Genomic DNA, 21,778 nt, shown 5'->3' with positions numbered 1-21,778 from the left:
TCCTTTCACTCCGCCTCAGTGGGGAGGAACTCCACGTGCCACTCAACCTCCAGCAGCCAATCAGACTTGACTTTTCTGAATGCAGCATTTGAGTAACCAATAAGCTGTGGAAGGGTTTTGAAGAAACCCCTGGTGGTCACTTCTACTCTCTGCAGTCTCTGAGAATACCCACTGCCTTTTATTACTGCAGATTGTGCAAACTGGTGACTGTTGATATAAATGTGTGTGTGTGTTCCTGTGACCATTTGTGTGTTAATGCATAATCCCCCACTTTATTGTGGCGATAACCTAGATGTGTGTTTCTGTGCGCATGTTAATGTCCACATATGCACCAGAATGCTGGCATTGTGGAAGAGGAAATTCCTTTAGTAAAGCTGAAGAGAACTTCTGCACTATTTATAGTTGAATTATATCTAACATCTGGCCACGACAACCAGTTTTCAAGAGCATTCAGGGTATTTACTGGTCATGAAAAATATCTAACCCTAACCCTAACCCTTGTGTCTAATACATCTTTAATTCAAGGTTGCTCCTGGCTAAGAGGACAATAAAATGGGACAAGACTTTCCACATCTTTACAGAGAACTGTCCCCACCATAACACCCTGAATAAAACTGTTGCGCTCAGTGGGCGGGCTGCGTTTCAAGATGGCAGAGTGCAGGATAAGGAGAGGTGGACTTTTACGTCACTGATGCTTGGTGCTCAATCCCAGGCAAAGCTGATGGACAGAGTTAACCAGATGTTGAACTTTTTTATGTGAAAATGTCAACCATATTATCATCACCTTCCGGTTGCTGTCATCTACAGTCAAACAGGAAACAAATTTAAAAAATGCACTATGCAACCAAGTGTTGTATAACGACAATAAATCACCCTGAACATTGAACTTTGAGGCAGGCTGAAGTTTGTTTGCAATCCAAGTCCAGTGCCTCAGAACTTCTGGACAAGAGCTCTTTTTGATTGATTACTTTATACGTACATGGTTATATCCAAAATACTTCATTATAGGCTACCAAATATGATTTTGCAATGTTTTTGTGTGATATATTTTCTGTTTGTTCCACCTCGCCAAAGTAAGCTACTTGTCAAAAAGATACGGTAGTCACAGCATACAGATGGAAGAATACCTGTACTGTAGCCTAACTTTCAAAATAATGAAATTTGGGGATTATAAAGCAGAAAAAGATCCTTTTATTTCACTGATGTCTTTTTAGAAATTAAAGCTTATTAGTCAAAACTGATTTAAGCAATAAACTCTTGCTCTCACCTGCAAAAAGTGGTTTTGTAGGTATACATAAAGGGGCTCTTTGTAGTTTGTACAAAGAGATTAAAACTCAGAATTCTAATATTTACAATATTAATGAGGTAATAATACAAGCTCAGAAATCTTTATTTTCTCCACAACTGGATGAACAAGCTGTCCTCAGGGGAAAATAAGGTCCCCAGAACACTTTTTGAAGCCAGACAGGCGGCAGGGTCCGCCACAGATAAACAAATTGAAACAGCATGACATTGTGTCGTCGTTGACATCAGTTTGTTTATTCAGTCATGAAAACGAAGAGAGTTTATTTATTTAGTTTGTTTCTCCTCTGATTCAAACGTAGTCCCCACAACTACACAGTGCACCTTTAATGGTATTTTAGAGTTTGTGACTTCCTAGGAAACAATCCAAAAAAATGTTGATAACACAACCAACGCTGTTCAACAAATACATCTATTTTTTTCCCTTTAATTTTTATGACACTGTCAGGGATGTGTAAAAAGACACAATCCCTCCAGAGCAAATTGAGCGCTACAGCTACTGTAAACACCAATCAGTATCCATGACCTGTCTCTCCCTGGCTGCCTGTTTTATATACAGTATCTTTGTCACAAATGTCTGATAACTTACTCCACAAAAATCAAGTAACCTATCAGTCGGCCTCTAGTTCACATTCGGTCGTGTCATGTTTGAGGATACATGTGATAGGGGGAGTGCATGTGAGCAATAAGGCTTGGCTGTGTGACTGGATGTCTAGAACACAGATGAAAGACAAGAGAACAACACCTAGCAGGGGATGATTCTCCAGGTGCCTGCGGGTCTCAAACAGAGACCTTGACAAACTTCTTTTTCCACCTTAGACTTTGTCATGTTGCTTCCACAGTGGTGAGCGGCGACAGCAAGCATCCGGCACAGCACGAGCTCTGTAAAGGCAGGATGATAAGGTTTCAACCTATACAGTTACCAGGTGCTTGGCAACTCACTCTGACAGACACACAACGGCGCAGATATTCACCCTGCAGTGATGATGGGGATATCCAAACCTCGGTAACACAGCGAACGAAAACATTCAGCAGGAACAGTTTGTGCATCTGTGCTCGGGTTTGTGTGTGCTTCGGGTGCTCGCTGGTGGAACTTGTTCTGACATGTCCCTTGTTGCCACGTTGGTATCTTTCATGCACAATGACGACAATTCAAGATATCTGTAGCAATTATCCGGACATGGATGCAATGACAGCCATTTAACTCATGATTGACTCGGCCTTGAATCCACTGCTCAAGGACACAGAGAGAGAAGAGGTCATGGTTTTCCATCGCCTGCCTCTCTTCTCCTTTCTTTATCCATGCCAGAGCTTTCACTGAAGTCGCCGGGCTTCACAGGATTCCCACAGTTTCCCCGAGGCGGCTGGAGAAATAGGTGAAAGGTCACAGCAGCCCCTCCCTCTCTCTCATGCAGCGCGTGGTCACGTTCATGAATGTGACGTGCAGCTCAAGTTTGACAGCATGCCTGCCCTCGCCCCAGCTGACACAGCTCAGTAAAGGCATGTGCTTGAAAGCAGATGGCTCCTGTTATGTTTGTTGTTAAAGACTTGAGGTGTGGCAATGGGCAGGTTGACTCAGAAGTCCTCCACACAGCCAAGTAAATTGTTTGTGGGAAGCCATTTGACGACTCATCCCTTCCTGAGAGGCGTGGCGTGTTTACTAACAACGTTCCACCTTGCATTCTCCCAGTTGTTGTATTTTTATTTTATTTTATTTTTGTTTTTAACCATATTCTGCTTGCTTAATTTCCTGTGTTAGATCGTCACAAGGGGATACCTGTTTGTTGGGGTGTATTTTCTTTGATTTTTAAAAAAGAGAAGCCTTGAAAACAGAAAAGAAAGAAACTACTACAGGTGTGTCCTCTTGTTACATCAGCTAACACGCATGATTCAGTCGTCACACCATAACGAATCATACCACTTAACCCTTAACTTGAACTTCAAAACTGTCTCAAATCCCTTTTTTTTTTTTTTTAAAGATGACTTCCTGTGTAACCTTAGCGGCCTCTTTTTCCTCTGCTCTCTTGTCTTTATTTTTGGTGCCTCTCTCTCCTCTCTTCTCTCAGGCCTCTCTCCATGCCCCCTACATAGCTGGCTGCTGGCAGATGATAAGCCGGCAGCCCCAGCAGATACAGTGTCAGACCCTCCTCCTGCGTAACCACCTACCCCACAGTGCCAGCAGCAGCGTTTATTACCTGCTGCATATGACATATTCAAGCTGCTCAGGTTGCAGGTCTCTGTGCAGTTATAGCACTCTATATAGTTTGATATTTTGGGAGACATGCTAATTAGTTTTTCTGAAGAGAGTCGGATGACAGCACGCCACTCGCATGCCTGTGCATCAACTTTGGAGCTCGAGCAAGGAGGTGATTAACCTCTCGGGGGAATGTGGAAAAAATACCATCCACAAAAAGTCCAACGGTGGACTCATGCAGCTGTATGCCTTAAATGCTGCCAGACCTTGATGTTTGATCCAAGTTTGTTTACGTGTGCTATTTGTGTAAGAGAACGTGGGGGAAAGTACTTTTACATAAGTACTATTCTTCAGTACAGTTGTAAGGTACTAACTATATTTGACTTCCATCACATTACATTGCTGAGGCAAATATTGCACATTTTCTTCATTCACTACATGGCCATGGTTACTATTTACTTAACATATTGAGATTTTACATCCAAAACATATAATATACTTACAAATATAACAATGTGTTAGTTTACCAGTTAGTCAATCAACAGGAAATTCATCTGCGACTATCTGGATAGTTGATGAATCATTTTAAGACTTATTTAAGGGAAAAATGATAAAAAGTTACTTGTCCAACTTCTCACTTTGCTGTTTGGCTTCTTTGTTTGCTAAACTGAATAATTTCAGGTTTTGGTCTTGCAGAAATTGCGATAGATTTATTATACAATTTGTAGCAATTCAAATGTATCCCTTACTTGTTGATTGACATTTTGTAATGTGACTTAAAAAATAAGACCTTCCCTGTCAGTCTCAGCTGCCTTTACAAGCAAGCCCCCAGGCTTTGGAACCAGTTTCTGTTGTGGCCAAACCATGTAATTAAAGCATCACGGCCCAAAAACACTTTTTCCCATAAGCTTACATTGTGAAAGAAACATATTGAGTGTCACAAACCCCTCAAAATGACTCATGTCACTTTAAGAATTTGAGTCACACAACTACATTATCCAGAGGTTCTGCTGGCAGAAGTCTCTTGTGTGCACCTTCACCTTCAAGTGAAGTCAAGATTTTGTGGCTTCAAAATGCCACTGAGCAGCATTCATAGGAATGAATGAGGCTCCGTCTCAAGATTTAAGCCTTCTTGTATACAAGCCTGCGGACTAGGCCTCCATCCAAAGGATGTGCCTCTCTCTGCTGCGCTAACAGAGAGCAACAGCAGCTAACATGAGTGTAGCGATGGAGTCCGCTGCCGTAAACTGACTCTCAGCACATTGACGTCAGCTAGCTACAGCACCAAAATGGATCAGTGTTAACAATTTAATATTGTAATATATATTTTTCAGTTGCTGGGTCGTACTTTCAAATGGACACCTTCACATTAACAAGCCATCCTCTTTCGGTACTGTCCACTCTACTGTCTGGAGGTCAGTGGCCTTAGATAAAGAATTTCTCTCTGCATCTCATATGGCATACAGCCTGTCTGTACATGCTGCCCCCAACAGCACTCGCCAGTCCCAAGATAACCCTCCACCCTGCACATACATAACACCTGACTACTACTCCTTACTCAGCACAGGCTCAACATGGTGGGCTCCTGTCACCAGTCCAAATTCACATAACAGCAACAACAACAGAGATGATATCAACCAGCGTCCCTTCCTCTTCCTCCAGGGAGACCCCTCTGCAGGCTGGTGCATCTCATTCTGCAGACAGAGGACGGAGGTGTTAGTCTCTCACCATTTCTCCCCTTCCTTCCTACCTTCCTCAGCTCTCCCAAAGCCCACATGCCATGCGTTCGTCCCATGGGTCTGTCCCTACAAGGCTTAAGCAAACAGGGCCTGGAAGTGGTGTCCTTGGCAAGGGTGTGCTGATAAACACAGCATAAGTGAGGACAGGCTGTGCTCTCCAGAGGGGAATGACAGCACCTCGCTCACGCTCCCCTGAAGGATGAGACATAACGAGGGAGCTATTTTCAAGCCCTCAGAAGATCAGGGTGCCTTGAGTGGTTAAAAAGCGTTTTCGGCTACATGTTGGAGTTATTGTGATGTACGTCCAATGTCTGCATCTGTCTTTTATGATATTTGTCATCATCTAATGAAACACTAATTTGTGCCATCCTCTTCAAAGTTAGCGTGGGAAGAGGAGCCCCCCCCCCCCGCTCACACGCGTGTCCCCGAAGTATAAACCAAAACATGACCTGCGGGCTAAAAATAGCGAGGATTAAATCAAAGAAAACTGAGCTACAAAAAGAAAAGGCAGCTTCTTTTCCGTTCATCCACCCTGACTGACGTCCTGTGTTTACAAACCACGACTATATACAGCTCACAGTCTCTTCAGAAAGCACTTAAGGGCTTTCTTAACCCATTCAAAAAATGTCACATCTAACTCTAACACACACACAAACAAACACACACATAGGACTGGGTCAAGGGTCAACAGCAGGGTAAAGTCGTGACCTGAAGTTACATAACTCTGCCCGAGGCAGAACAAAAATATCCCTCCCTCCACGGTCTTCTCCTGTTACAGGAATGTGGCAGCATTACGTAATGTTAAGCTTTATGAAGACTTGTGTTGCCTGTATTGTCCAGTAGGGGATGTAGCTCAGTGGTAGAGCGCATGCTTTGCATGTATGAGGCCCCGGGTTCAATCCCCGGCATCTCCACTCCTTTTCACATTTTCATTCAGTTTTCAATGTTGACATGGATATCGATAGAAATGGTGATTTAATCAATACTCAATGCCCAAATTCACTGGAAGTGCTTTTCCAACTGGTAAAGAGAAGCATGCATTCCCACGGTGAGTGATAATTATGATTTAAAGAAGAAAGAAAAATCATATTCAATTATCATATTTCTGAGACAATAAAGTCAGAATTGTAAGGTAATAAGTTGAGATCATCAGATTAGAATTCATAATTATGACATCAAAAGTCAAAATTATCACATACATTTTGCCTTTTTAACACATAATTTCAATTTTCTAATTTTCTAATACCCCTGATGACAGAACGAAGACCAAGGACGCTTACGTCGCCCGGATCGGCGTCACCGGGGCCCCACCCTGGAGCCAGGCCTGGGGTTGGGGCTCGCAGGCGAGCGCCTGGTGGCCGGGTCTTCGCCCACGGGACCCGGCCGGGCGCAGCCCGAAAGAGTTGGTGATGGTGGTGAGTTGGATCCGTTGGCAGGGGAGGAGGCTGGACAGACCTGGCAGGCCCAAACGTATTGTGAGGGTCTGCTGGGAACGTCTGGCAGAACCCTCTGTCAAAGGGGTCTTCAACTCCCACCTCCGGGAGAGCTTGGACCTGATCCCGAGGGAGGCTGGGGACATTGAGTCCGAATGGACCATGTTCTCCACTTCTATTGTTGACGCGGCTGTCCGGAGCTGTGGCCGTAGGGTCTCCGGTGCCTGTCGTGGCGGCAATCCCCGAACCCGGTGGTGGACGCCGGAAGTAAGGGATGCTGTCAAGCTGAAGAAGGAGTCCTACCGAGCCTGGTTGGCCCGGGGGACTCCTGAAGCAGCTGACGGGTACCGGCAGGCCAGGCGGGCGGCGGCACGGGCAGTCACGGAAGCAAAAACTCGGGTCTGGGAAAAGTTCGGGGAGGCCATGGAGGAGGACTATCGGTCAGCCTCGAAGAAATTCTGGCAAACCGTCCGGCGCCTCAGGAAGGGGAAGCAGTTCTCCACCAACACTGTTTACAGTGGAGGTGGGGAGCTGTTGACCTCGACTGGGGATATTGTCGGGCGGTGGAAGGAATACTTCGAGGATCTCCTCAATCCCGCTGACGTGTCTTCCATAGAGGAAGCAGAGGCTGGGGACTCGGAGGTTGACTCATTCATCACCCAAGCTGAGGTCACTGAGGTAGTTGGGAAGCTCCTCGGTGGCAAAGCAGCGGGGGTGGATGAGATCCGCCCTGAGTACCTCAAGTCTCTGGATGTTGTAGGGCTGTCTTGGTTGACACGTCTCTGCAACATTGCATGGCAGTCGGGGACAGTGCCTCTGGACTGGCAGACCGGGGTGGTGGTCCCCCTATTTAAAAAGGGGGACCGGAGGGTGTGCTCCAACTATCGGGGGATCACACTCCTCAGCCTCCCTGGGAAAGTCTATTCCAGGGTACTGGAGAGGAGAATTCGGCCGATAGTCGAACCTCAGATTCAGGAGGAACAATGCGGTTTTCGTCCGGGCCGCGGAACACTGGACCAGCTCCATACCCTCCGCAGGGTACTCGAGGGTTCATGGGAGTTTGCCCAACCAGTCCACATGTGTTTTGTGGACTTGGAGAAGGCATTCGACCGGGTCCCTCGTGGCATTCTGTGGGAGGTGCTCCGGGAGTACGGGGTCGGGGGCCCCCTGTTAAGGGCCGTACGGTCCCTGTACGAGCGGAGCAGGAGCTTGGTTCGCATTGCCGGCAGTAAGTCAGACCTGTTCCCGGTACATGTTGGACTCCGGCAGGGCTGCCCTTTGTCACCGGTTCTGTTCATTACTTTCATGGACAGAATTTCTAGGCGCAGCCACGGGCCGGAGGGGATCTGGTTTGGGAGCCACAGGATCTCATCTCTGCTTTTCGCGGATGATGTGGTCCTGTTGGCTCCTTCGAGCCGGGACCTCCAGCATGTCCTGGGGCGGTTTGCAGCCGAGTGTGAAGCGGCTGGGATGGGAATCAGCACCTCCAAATCTGAGGCCATGGTTCTCGACCGGAAAAAGGTGGCTTGTCCCCTCCGGGTTGGGGGAGAGCTACTGCCTCAGGTGGAGGAGTTTAAGTATCTTGGGGTCTTGTTCACGAGTGAGGGAAGGATGGAGCGTGAGATTGACAGGCGGATCGGTGCGGCGGCCGCAGTAATGCGGTCGTTGTACCGGTCTGTCGTGGTGAAGAGAGAGCTGAGCCGAAAGGCGAAGCTTTCGATTTACCGGTCAATCTACGTTCCTACCCTCACCTATGGTCATGAACTTTGGGTCATGACCGAAAGAATAAGATCCCGGATACAAGCGGCTGAAATGAGTTTCCTCCGCAGGGTGGCGGGGCGCTCCCTTAGAGATAGGGTGAGGAGCTCTGTCACCCGGGAGGAGCTCGGAGTAGAGCCGCTGCTCCTCCACATCGAGAGGAGCCAGTTGGGGTGGCTCGGGCATCTGTTTCGGATGCCCCCGGGACGCCTTCCACGGGAGGTGTTCCTGGCATGTCCCACTGGGAGGAGACCCCGGGGAAGACCCAGGACACGCTGGAGCGACTATGTCGCCCAGCTGGCCTGGGAACGCCTTGGGATCCTCCCAGAAGAGCTGGAGGAAGTGTCCGGGGTGAGGGAAGTCTGGGTGTCCCTGCTCAGACAGCTGCCCCCGCGACCCGGTAACGGATAAAGCGGTAGAAGATGGATGGATGGATGGATGGAATTTCAATTTTTTAAAAAAGAATCTCATAATTCTCTTGAAAATCCGTCTACGTAAAAAGATATAAAAGCTAAAAAAAAGTACAAGATAAGTTACGTTTAAGTTCAAGTTTAAGAAGGTTTAGATGGATGTACTTTAATGGAGAGCATGCATATGGTGATATTACATATGCATCCATATTGATGTATTGATTGTTTACTCTCTGCCACAGAAACACAGTCTGCAATGGAGATGTTTAAATCAGAGGTTTGCTGTCTCAGCCTGCTGTCAGAGGAAGGAATGAAAAGACTGACAGAAACCCTGAGGACAGACACTCATTCTGGGGAAAACATTTATGTAGAGCAGCATGCACGCACACACACACACACACACACACACATAGACCCTTTAACCTAGAAAAAAAATAAGGCTGACATAGATTAATCTTATCTGCTTTTAGCAAGTCAGTCGAAGTTGGGCGTCCAGCAAGACATTAGTAACTGCTGTGAAACAAGCAAGGATCAAACCCTCGCATATTCTATTCAGATGGCCATAACTGCCTAATCCACATACATTAAGTCTGTACATTATGACCTAAAGAACAGCCTTTACATAACTGTCACATATCCATCCCTGCAGGTGTCAAGCTAACGTGTCAGATGGTGGAAAAAGGAGGAGAAACATTAGTCACTGCAACATGTAGTGCAAGATGTGTCCCAGTTTGCTTTTTAAGAAACATAAAGACCCCGATTCAAGCTGAGAAGATGGTGAACCACAGGGGTAAAAATAAACCTGCTCAAAAAAAAAAAAGAACACATTCAGGCCAGAACAGGTTGGTCTCAGTCAGACCGGAGAGGTTCCAGACTTTAAATAAGGAGTGAACGTTTAAACAGTAGAAGTAAAAGTTTGAATATCAGAGGTAGAAGGTGCACTCTGTTGTTTTTGGGGATGAAATTTGAATCAGAAGAGAAAGATCCTCATTGACTGACTTTTTCTGCCTAAACAAACTAAATAAACAAATTTTCTTCATTTTCATGGCTGAATAAACTGAATAAACAAACTGACATTAAAAGACAACACAGTTTCATGGTGTTTTACTTTGTTTATATGTGGTGGACCCTGCCACCTTTTTTAACTTCAGACAGTGTTCTGGGACCTGTGTTCTTGGAGCTTGTATTATTACCTTATCAATATTGTAAGTATTGAAATTCTGAGTTTGAATTTCTTTTCCAAATCTACATAGTGCCCCTTTAAATATCAGAGCTAACACTGTGGAATTAAACGTTTAAATATCAGGGGTAAAACTTTTAAAATCAGTGGTAAAATCTTAAAATCAAGTTTTTTAAAAAGGCAAGAGAGAGAAGAAACAATCTCCGGTGTATTTCACCTGCTGCCGACACAGACACAGTGTGAGTCATCAGGCGCCAGGCAGACACAGTGATCATAGTGGACATGTTGTATTGGCCAACCTGAAGCTCTGAGGCTGAGTCATCAGACTAAACAGGTCGATGCAGATCTGGCACCTCAAGCTGGACTGCAACAAACATTGTTGACCTCTGTCAGGTCACACACACACACACACACACACACACACACACACACACACACACACACACACACACACACACACACACACACACACACACACACACACACACCTTTCTCACTGTCTAGTCAGCCCATGATGTCTTCTGTAATCTCTGCACCTTCACTAACATGTTGTGTATCTATGAAATCAAAGTGATTCTCCATCAGACATCTGATTCAGTCTCTGATCTGAGAACACTCAGTCACATCGTCATTACTGGAGTGTTGTTGCCCCCTGCTGGTCAGTCTCAGAACAGCGTCTCTGTAGATCACTTCACCATGTGGACCAGCAGGTGTCGCTACTTCACAGGATGTTCATCTCTTGAGCCGCAGTGATCCCGACTGAGATCTGATGATGCGATGTACATTATTCAGCAGCCTCCACAGATGCCAGCAGTTCAGTGGTCACAGGTTTTGACGTGATTCGAGAAAACGCTGCTTGGATTTTAGGATTTTGGATTCTTGTCTGGCTAGTCGGACAAAAATCAAAGAAATTAGAAGGTAGTGAAACACTGATAACGTGATGAGTTCTAGCCTTCGTTTTTCACCCACTCTCTTGAAGTTCCTCCACTTTTTAGTTGATTTATGTTAGCTAAACATTATAACGTTTTTCTTTTTACATTTTCTGTTTACTGAAATTTTCTGGCATTTTTATACTGTTTTTTATTCATAACCCTGGTGATGCTTGAATTTAGAGATGTTGAAATGACTAAATTGAAATCAGTTAAATCAGTATAATGGCAGGTTGTAGTAGGTTACTGTAAAGCATTGGATGATTACAGAGAATAATTAATGTAGACTAAAGAGGTTTGGTGGTTTGTAAGTTATTTGGACTTATGTGGGTTATTAACTGACAAAACATTTTAGTGTACTGATTATTTAGAATTTGTGTCTCTCATTTCTTCAATTTGTAATGTTCTGATGTCTTTTTTTAAAATTATGGCTTAAATTGAAGAGCTTGTACTTAAATTTTTTACACATAAGATATTATTGGGTTTTTAAAGAAAATATTTTTTGTACATGACAATGAGAAAATCTAATATCATTACAGGGTTATAGGAGCGGGCATGTTTCTTCTTGGTGTTGGAAATAAAAAGGTGAGAAAGTCTAAATTAATACAGATAAACAGTCATTATCTCCTCACCCTCGTGCCAAAAGAGCAAAACGAAACAAGTGAAAAAATAATAAAAAAGGCTCCGTGCAACTCAATCCAGAAGATTCCAAGTCTCCAGAAGGCCTGAAATCCCAAATTGGTTTGAAAAGTTGTTATTTATATTCTTTTTTAGGCCGCTTTAAATTGCTGCTCATGCATGACCACGTGTTGAGGGTGTAAATATTGAGCTTACAAATCACTTTGGGATCTCATGGCTTCCAGACATGTGTGTTCATTCTTGGTTGCTTTTTTTTTTTTTTTTTTTAATTTATAAACAAATCTGCTTCAGGTGTTTTGAAGAATGTTGCAAAGCTGTTTTGCTGTGAGGCTCCAGAAATCTCACCCAACATTCCCTCAGTATGGGGGTGCCAACATAATGGCAGAATTTACATTTTTTGGTGAATTTACCCTTTAACAATATCTTTTTTTTTTTTTTTTTTTTTTAAATGCTCTGTGGTCTCTCCAAAAAGTGTCAGTTTCCCTCTGAACGTAAACAACCGACCAGTAGATGACCTTCAGTGGTGCCATATATTACATCAAAGGATGCCTCTGCAGTTGGATTGCGGTGTCTGCCTGTCGTCCAGATAAGGTGAGACCAGACACACGCACACACACACACACACACACACACACACACACACACACACACACACACACACACACACACACACACACACACACACACACACACACACACACACCTCTGACCTAATTCCACCTCTGTTGGCATTAATTGAAGTGGAAAGTTGGACTGTGTATGTAACTCTATCAGTTGTCAAATGTTTGTTTAGACCATCATGCAGCGGCTCTGCTCTAAATACAATCATGATGTGTTATTCATTATCTGGTGATGACAGATAAATTAAACCCACAGGCATATTTATCAGAAGTTTATTACCCCCCAGTAGACACAAGCTGGCTCTTCTGTATTCAAGCTCAAATAAAGTGAGAGAGTGAGAATACATGAAAATATAAACTGCTACTTTCTCCCATTTCAAACAGTAGATTATAAATGTGTCAGCCTCAGGGGATTTAAAAAAAAATGGAAAAATAATAAGTGCTCTCATTCAAATATTTAACAAAAAAAAACAGCTTTTATTGAATTATATTCAATCATTTTCTCTGTTATTTGAAATACTATCCACATGATCTGAGTCAAGATTCAACGTCACATTTTTTGTGATCATTCCTGACACTGCTGTTGTTCAGGTGTATGACACTTTTTCACCTTTTCTGACTTCTGTCAGTCGCTTCATGTCGCTTTGAAAACTTGCATGTCAAAACACTGATTGCAATGCTGTTAAGGTTCGCTGATGTTCAAAACAAAACATTGGACGATTCTGTTAAAGTTAGAGATCTGATTTTCCTTCACGTTTAGAGTCCTTTTTTCAATCAGATGTTAAGAAATCAAGATGGAAAACAAGCCTGCAAAAGTCAAGGAAACTGCTTTATCGGTTTATTCATTTGCTTTATTAACAGGAACACTAAAACACAGTGTGACTTGAATTGAGCGTGTATTCAAAATATGACCCACTGGGTTTCGATATTAGTAAAATGAGGGTAAGGAGGGGTTGGCAGTTCGACAGCATCTGGTCGCATAAGCAAAGAAACAATGTTACCAGGCGTAGGACGGAGAGAAGTTTGTCTTCAATGCTGCTGCTTTTTTCGCGATCTGATCAGCAGTTAAAGTAAGAATCAGTAGAACAGACAGTTGATTGCTGAATCTCATCCCCAGTTCGCCGAATACTGATGCTTTGGATTGGCGTCAGACGTGGGTTAAAGTAGAAGTAGAAGGAAAATACATTTCTTGTATGTGGCGTTAAACCTGTTTCTAATTTTGATTTCAAAGTACAATTGTGATGGTCTTGCATTTTACTTGAGTATATCAGCCTCATAGCACTTTATTCCCCCTGTGTACATACTAATAAGAATAGTAATAGCATTTTTTTTTATAGCAAAGTACTGCAACATTTACTTCAGTAAATAGTCAGCATACTTCTACTATACTCTCTTAATACCACCACTGTCAAAGTTGTACTGAAGCAAAGTATTTGAGTAGATATTCACAGCTACTTTCCACCACTGAATACAACAAAAGGCATAATTCAACTATCAAATCTAAACATATATTTTCTTTTTACTTGAACAGAGTTAATCCAGTAATGTTTCACTCTTTGACTTCTGAAGATTATTTTCCTTTATTCAAACTTTGAGATATACAGTCTGTTATAAACAGTGTATTTTAAGACCTCTGCATTGTTCTGCTCAGAAGGTCCAAGAAATAAATAGTCCAGGGAATAAACTAATTCTAAATTACAATAACCATTTGAATAACACTGCTGCGTATGAATTGGGCTCAATTTCATATAGCAAAATATTAAATCTACTACAGGAACCATATTGAGATGCAACAAACAGGGAGATCTGCAAAACACGTTGGACGCCTCAGGCAAGATGGATTTTCACTAAAGCGTGTATAGCCTACAGTGTATGTGCGTGTGTGTGTGTGGGAGTATGTGACAACCAGCTCTGCATTCCAGTGGGATAATCTTATCTCCCTCCTGCTGGTCTGATGGACCTCTGAACCTGAAGGGCAACTCATACACACACACACACACACACACACACAAATCCCAATGTATAAACAAACAAAAAAACATGCAGTGGTAAGAGGGCGGTGCAATTCACGATGGTGCCGCAGATTATCATCACCGACTCTTCTGTTTTCTTTCAGATTCAACTTGATCATCAGTGTCTCGTCACATCCTCCCACTTGACCGACATGTTGGGAGATCTACTGTATCCTCTGGATCGTCACACGGACAAAGAGAACTTGATTAACCTGTTGTTGTGCTTCAGGGTTCAAGCCTGGAAATCAAATGTAAATGTGCTCGAGCGATCGTTACCTGTCGTCTGACTGTGCTGAATGGCAACAATGCACCTGATTGTTCAAAGCCCATCAGCGAGGGGCTTTTTCAAATGTAAAACTTGGCTCTAAGCTGCACTTGTGTACTTGGCACTTGTACAGAAACATTTGTGAAATCACAAAAGGTGTTTGGGAGTTGGCTTCTTTTCAAACACATGAAATGACTCTGGAGTACAGAGGGGTGTCCACCCATCAGCTCCGACATGGTGTGAAGTATGTTCAGGTAAAATGTCAAAAATGAATAGGAAATACTGCAATTTCCATGTTACTTTTGATTAATCTGTATATTCACATATGTCTACTGCACATTTTTTAATTCACACTTACTTGGAACAAAGTAACAAAGCAACATAAAACAATGTATTTCCTCATTCAACTCATGTCACAATAAAATGTATAAATCATGCAGCTTTGAAATCAAAAGCATTCCATCTAGTTGTGACCTTTTAGAAACATCTGCAGTTCCTTTAAGTAATCTTATTCAGGGATTTTCTGATAAAGAATGGCTATCTTATATTGAACAGTACCAGTCTTGGGTTGTGAAAGAGCAGCCCATCCATCATGTGTTCATAAAGCTTACACTTCCAAAGAACTGGTTGTTTTAAGTGCCAAATATTTCCCAGGAGAAGGTTTAGAAGAAGACAAAACATCAGACTTCACCTTCGACTACAACCTGCTTTAAAGGTGCCCGGTGGAGTTTTTGACCACTTGTAGCGCTATGGAGACACTTTTTTGAATGAGTTGCTTCTTTTTTTTGTTTTGTCTGTGTACTGGTGACGCAGGATACATTCCTTACACCTGTTTCATGCTACTTTGTTGTCCTGTGGTTGAAAGCATAAAAAAGGAAGTGAAGGTAACTGCAAGCTAGCAAGCTAGCAAATATCAGGATTACAAAGAAGGAAGGAAATTAATTCAGCATGTGTGCTTGACTCCAAGTTTTGCTGAGAAAGAAAATTCCTAGGAGCTCCTTTAATTTGCTTTAAGTGTAGCTTCGTAAGACATTTTCTCATCTCATCAGGAGTTTAGTGTCAGTAAACTACTCCAGGATTATCCTGATTTTTCACTTTTTTTCTATAAGCCTGTTATTGAAGACTCATCACAAGTCAACAAGTGTACAATGACATCCTGACCGATCTCATTTATGTCTTTTTATGTCTTTCCTTTTACTTTTTATGACAAAAACACAACATGGTTATGAGCAAGAGGCTGAATAAGGACAGCATAACTGATTTTAGCAAAGATTTTCCATTTAGTCACTAAACTGGTGCCAAAGCAAAAAGCTTTAATCATGTTTCTCAGGCAGCTTCCTATTAAAATATGCACACCACTCATTTCGGTGATTTACATTCCTGATGGAGGGGGATTATCTGACATCCACCTTGCTGCTGTATTTCTTGGCATTAGCAGGTAAAACCTCCCCCAGATCAGACCGTATGAAGATTCTTCCTCTGCGTTATCTTTCATCTGAGGAGGTTTTCTGCAGACACTTTGAGCCTGTGTGGGAACAGCGGCCGGTTCGTCCCTGAGGCCGGAGAGGAGAGAACATCTGTTCTGAGCAGCAAACTTTACATGTCTTCACGTCCTCTGTGTGTCATAAGGTCACTCGGACCCTGTTGTAACACAAATTGTCTGCGGTCAGCCCTACAGACACACTGCTCCCCCCCAAAGTGCAAATTCAACAGTGTGTGATCAGCTGTTTTCTCTCGTACAGCCTCCTACACCATGTGTGTGAGTGTGAGTGTCAGGTGGATACTTCACTTTGTCGTAATCTTTCTGTTTTGTGTGAGTAACACTTCCCACGTATATTAATTACTCTATAATTACCTTCTTTATATAATTAAATTCATAACCACTTCATGCATGGTATATATAGATGATTGGACATCATTTGTAAACACTTAAGTTGATGAACCATGTCCCAGTGACCGGGGGCCTCGTCCACATATCTGATTATTATCTTTACTTGAAATATAGCATCATCAATTCAAAATGGCGGAGAGAAGCTGAGGGGTCAGCATTAATTCAGCATATGTTATAGCCTTGTTTTAGGGGATTAACTGTAAAACCAGGCAGGCAAAAGAAAAATATTTTTCAACTACTATGTTAGAAATTCTTTTATCATGACTTTGCCAACAGTTTTCTTGTATATTCAGGTTATATATTCTGCCAAGTAGACCTAAATTAAACGTTTATCTAAAAATATGATATAACTAATACTAGACTTAGCTTTATTAGAAAAACAATATTAAGAAGTTGTCAAATGTATTCAAATATTGGAAAAAAATGAATAAACTAAGAAAAAATGAAATAAATACTTCTGGTGTAGTATTATTACATCATTAATATTCTGAATGTTACCATTTGAAGTTTTAATCTCTTTTTCCAAAACTACGCAGTGCACCTTTAATCCCTTCAAAGGTTATTGCCATGATTATTCTCTCGTTAAAGGGGCACTATGGCGTTTTGGATAATAAGTTTAAACTCAGAATTTTTACAATATTGATGAGGTAATAATACAAAGTCAGAAAGATTTATCTTTTGCATAACTGATTTGACAAGCTGTTCTCAGAGGAAAATCAGGTCCCCAGAACACTGAAGCTAGAAAAGGTGGCAGGGTCCGCCACATATAAACAAACTAATTGAAATCCTGTCCTTTCAAGTCAGTCTGTTTATTCCGTTTATTTAGGCATGAAATACATCAGTGACTGTAGATCTCTCTGTTCTGATTAAAATGCCTTTCCCAGAACTACACCGTGCACCTTTAAAGAGTGAAATCAAACACTTTATACCCTGACTGACTGAGTGATTTATTAATTCCTGCCAGGAAGAGTTGAGTTCTCCCGAGCAGCACGTGAACCCTCGTGACTCCTCAGCAGCGCGGCCATGACGCAGATTACTTTCACGTGTGTCTTTGCTATTTGCTTTTTTGTTTTTACTGCCGTCCTGCCCCCCTGACCTCCAGTCTACGTGGCGTCGGCGTCAACAAGCGCTCTAACGACGTGTGAACTTTTGGGCATGCCGCGACAATGGCGCCTCCAGACAGGTGCACCCAGCACCCCCATCACGCACCGCGGGTCGCCCCGCTGCCGTGCTCTGCCACCGGGGAGATTTTCAGACCCTTTGCGATGCTAAAGAGGAGCGATGGAGGACTGTCACATTCCTGTGTAGGACCCGACACCTGATTATCAGACTCGGATCATAACACCACCACATCATCCACCATCTTTAGAGATCTGTCTATCAGGCATTCAATACTAGAAAACGTTGTATACACAATATACTGGTAATGTGCAAGGAGGAAATTAATTGTGACAGTAAAATAAGGATAAAAATAAGATGCAAGCAGGCTTAATTCCACCAGTCTCCCGAAACAGATTTTAAAACCTTTAACTTATTTCGCCTCCTTGTTTTCTCTCGACTGTTCAGCGTCCATCAGTTTTTATTTCCTCCACTTGCTTCGTCTGTCAGAGCACATTGTCAACTATCTTTTTGAAGATGCTGAATGAATAAAGTCACCCCGTGATTAAAAGATAAAAAAAAGAATTGGAGTTAATAAGCTGCTTTCAGTTACGCACACATGTTGACGCGCTTTTTACGCATGAGACGCCAAATAGAGGATGTGAAGCCCATTACCTCTCAAGGCTGAGTCGCTGCATTTCATGCCACCTGAGGGCACAGGATTTAACAGAGCCATCATCATACTGGATCCGTCCGCTCGGCTAATTTGGCCTCACATCGTGCTGTGAGCAACCTGGAGAACAGTGGTTTCTTTTTCTTTTTCTTTCTTTTTTTTTTTTATTCAGACGGACCTATTCCCCGCAGAGAGTCGCTATGGGGTCAGGATGAAGTGAGTGCTTTGTGTCTTGTGTTGAAGGCAGCGAAGAGAGCAAGGTGTTTGTCTCCTGAACCTCCTCAAAATGTCTCCACCTCACCAGGGTGCGTAACAGCCCCGCGGCACGGAGCGCAAAGAGCCACCACAAAATGTCACGCATTAGGCAGAGCAGATGGGATTCATTGAATTAAATAAAACAGTCGCATTTAATCAAAGTGTCAATTAACTCGGACTACAAACAGCTGTGTTGTTAATTTGTGACATCATCTCACTCCACCTTTTGCTCTTTTCACGTGGACATTTTTCCGAAAGCAGTGCGCGCCCATAAACCTAATTTTTTGGATCGCTGTTTTACGCACAGTATTCTGCAGATGAGTTTGTGTTGAGGCTCATCTCACCCCACACTGACAGATAAATTACGAGCCGACAGAGGACGCTCCAGCTTCAGTTTGCCGAGACATATTTTTGGAAAACACAGTGGAGGCATGTGCGAGGTGTAAGATACTTTTTAAAAATAAAATCCTACATTTCTCTGCCTGTTTTCTCGACATTTGAAATCATCAAAGTGCAGAAAATCCCCCCCCCCCCCCCCCAAAAAAAAAACAAGAGACAACTCTTGGCTTTATTTCACTTTGAATTGCACAATCATCTATTCACAGTTAAGGACAATGCATGCATGTATGTAGGTAAAGAGGGAGCCATTAGAGGCGTGAAATGCACAATTAGATTTGCGCCTCGCTGCAGCTTTTGGCACATTGGGCACCTGTGGCGAGCTGGGCTGGTGGCGCCCCGACACGCGGGGTGTGTCTTTGGGCGGAGACCTGCCCACCCACTCCGCTACTTCTCCCCTCTGGTCACTATATGAAGAGGCGACTCAGTCAACAAGATACGCTCAACTTCGCTAGTGGACTTGTTGATCTCTCTCAGTCTCTCCGTCCTGCAGCAGCCTGAGAGGGAGATCCGAGCGCACACCCGGGAATTTACACAAGTATTTTTATTTTTTTTTTAAAGTGACGCCAGACCTCAACATGCCTCGGTCATTCCTTGTGAAGAAGTATTTCTCCAACAAGAAGCCATACTACAGGGAGAGCCACCTGGAGAGCCAAACTGGTAAGTTTCTTCCTCCCTCACTGATTGGCTGAATTTGATGCATCTGGGATTGTTTTTGTCATGTTGAGTGAATCACACAGAGAGAGCTTTGCCAAACCCATGTGGCAGATAAGATGAGACATTTAAATGTGGAGAGAGAAATGTTCAAAAGGCAACCAGAAAAGTCTTGCTGGTCACATGGCAAAAACTCTACCAGATAGATGTTGAATACAGGCTGGTAACGGGACACCCAGGAATGAAAACAAGATTAGAGCTTTATTAAATTATCTGTCCATTAAGTGACAGCCCACCTGACTTCCTCTCCTCTGTGTCGCCAGCTTTTGTCCCAGAAAGTTTTCCACGAGCTGAGCTTCCAACGCAGGACAACAGCTCTGCCCTGACCTGCTACCCCACCACCCCGTTCTTCAGCAACGCGGACAGCCTGCCGGCACCTCTGTCCCCGATCACCCCCGTGTCCCTGTCCCCCTCACCGCTGGGCCCCCTGGACCTCAGCAGCTCTCCCTCCTCCTCCAGCAGCAGCAGCAGCAGCAGTGGCGAGGAGGAAGAGGACGGTGGACGCACCTCAGATCCCCCCAGTCCAGATGTCATCCCGCACGTCTACCACTGTATGCACTGCAGCAACAGCTACTCCAGTCTGTCAGCGTTGACCCACCACCAGCTCTCCCACTACGCTCCGCTGCAGCCGTCGGTGCCTGCTGAAGTCTCCACGCGCCCGGCCTTCCACTGCAAACACTGCCCGAAGGAGTACACCAGCCTGGGAGCCCTGAAGATGCACATCCGCTCACACACTCTTCCCTGTGTGTGCCCCACCTGCGGCAAGGCCTTCTCCAGGCCCTGGCTGCTCAGAGGACACATTCGCACGCACACAGGTAAGCGTCAAAACACAGCTTTTCATATTGATTTCTAGGCTCTGCTGGCTTGTAAATGTAACAGCTGGGTGCACCTTGTGCTCATTGATATTCATTGATGTCTCCTGATGTGTGAGCAAATGTTGTTGCCTCACATGGCACAATCTAATCTCACGCATGAGAAAAAGCCAATCTGCATTAAGTGAGTTAGGGTAGTGTTCCTGCTCTTTTCTTAGTCGCCTGTCGATTGTTCGACAAACAATGACCCGAGGACAGACCTTTTGGCCTGCTGTGAAGTGTTTTCCTAACGGTTTTGTTTTCCTTTTCACCAGGTGAGCGCCCCTTCGCCTGTCAGCACTGTAACCGGGCCTTCGCTGATCGCTCCAACCTGCGCGCCCACCTGCAGACCCACTCGGAGGTGAAGAAGTACCAGTGCGGCTCCTGCGCGAGGACCTTCAGCCGCATGTCCCTGCTTCACAAACACAACGCCTCAGGCTGCTGCCCTGCCTCATAGGCATAGACGACACATTCCCTGAACTCTTCATCTTCTTATGAGCCGGCTGAAGCTGCTTGCTGGTTGGACGCATTGGTGTGAGCTCTCTCACAAAGCCATCGCTGGACAGAAAACCTGGACATGTGTTGCTTTTATGAAAAGACTCCAAAGTGCCTTACATTTTTCAGGACTGGTGTATATGTTTTTTTTGAGGTCATGTGGGGTTTCAGGGCGCATTTGTGAGTGTGTGTGCGTGTGTGTGTGAACCAGGGGGCAGCTGGACATGCAGTTAATTCCCAGGAAACTCCATCGGTGCCGGCCGGTCCGGGACTCTGGCCACTGTGCAGCTGCTTGGGTGTGTTTTGTGTGTATGAGGGGATGTCATTCCTCACCATACTATACATACATGGGATGTGTGTGTCTGTATGAGCAAGTGTGTGTTGAGACAGCTGTCCGTGCGTGGTGCGCTTTGGAGGCAGGGCGCTGAGCGACGCGTTAGCTGTGACCCCGGCGACAGGTGACCCTCCGCCCGCCCCTCCTCATGCCGTGCTTGTTGTGTGTTACGGAACATGAAAGGACCACTTTAAACTTGACCAAAAAAAAAAAAAAGACAACCATGGCTTCAACAATACTGTCATTTATAGTGACACATGTTTTACTGACAATTTTTATGAACCATTTTGTTGCTTTTGAAATGGGAATACTGTGCCTTTTTCTGCCACATGTAAATAAAAAGCTTTGTTTAAAAAAAAAAACCTGCGTTGGTTCACATTTGTACATTAATTAATATGTCAACAAGCATTGTGTTAACTTGGGGCTCTAAATGAGTTCATCAGGACAGACATGTCAGTTTGTGAATGGGGAGATAGAGCTGTGTGTGTTGGGAGGAGCAGGGGCAGGTTTGTGTGGTGTTGAGTGATGCGGGGAGCACCTGCACACACCTGCCTGGCTGTCAGCACATGCAGGCCCACATGGCGAACACA

General features: G+C 44.1%; 1 protein-coding gene, 2 long non-coding RNA genes and 1 other non-coding gene across 5 annotated transcripts; 3 read left to right on the top strand and 1 right to left on the bottom strand.

The window, feature by feature from the left end:
- The first annotated feature begins 6,077 nt into the window (after positions 1–6,077).
- trnaa-ugc lies at positions 6,078–6,149 on the top strand. The gene has a single exon. It is a non-coding gene; the product is annotated as a tRNA-Ala (tRNA).
- Positions 6,150–10,552: 4,403 nt separating this feature from the next.
- On the top strand, positions 10,553–14,966 carry LOC119023417. The gene is made up of 4 exons (XR_005076262.1): positions 10,553–10,934; positions 11,485–11,530; positions 12,057–12,175; positions 14,321–14,966. It is a non-coding gene; the product is annotated as an uncharacterized LOC119023417 (long non-coding RNA).
- Positions 14,967–15,594: 628 nt separating this feature from the next.
- On the bottom strand, positions 15,595–19,032 carry LOC119023416. Of its 2 annotated transcripts, none has more exons than XR_005076261.1 (2): positions 18,146–19,032; positions 15,595–16,122 (listed from the first exon to the last, which is right to left on the bottom strand). It is a non-coding gene; the product is annotated as an uncharacterized LOC119023416 (long non-coding RNA). The 2 variants fall into 2 exon arrangements; XR_005076260.1 differs by having other exon boundaries at positions 15,778–16,034.
- Positions 19,033–19,229: 197 nt separating this feature from the next.
- snai1b (snail family zinc finger 1b) lies at positions 19,230–21,550 on the top strand. Its single transcript, XM_037105332.1, has 3 exons — positions 19,230–19,454; positions 19,772–20,323; positions 20,635–21,550. Exons 1-3 carry the CDS (start codon positions 19,373–19,375, stop codon positions 20,814–20,816), a joined length of 816 nt encoding a protein of 271 aa, XP_036961227.1. The 5' UTR covers positions 19,230–19,372; the 3' UTR covers positions 20,817–21,550.
- The last annotated feature ends 228 nt before the right edge of the window (positions 21,551–21,778 follow it).

The sequence above is a fragment of the Acanthopagrus latus genome, chromosome 7 (assembly GCF_904848185.1).
Source record: "Acanthopagrus latus isolate v.2019 chromosome 7, fAcaLat1.1, whole genome shotgun sequence".
Lineage (NCBI taxonomy): Eukaryota > Metazoa > Chordata > Actinopteri > Spariformes > Sparidae > Acanthopagrus > Acanthopagrus latus.
This window is presented reverse-complemented; position numbering and strand designations above follow the sequence as displayed.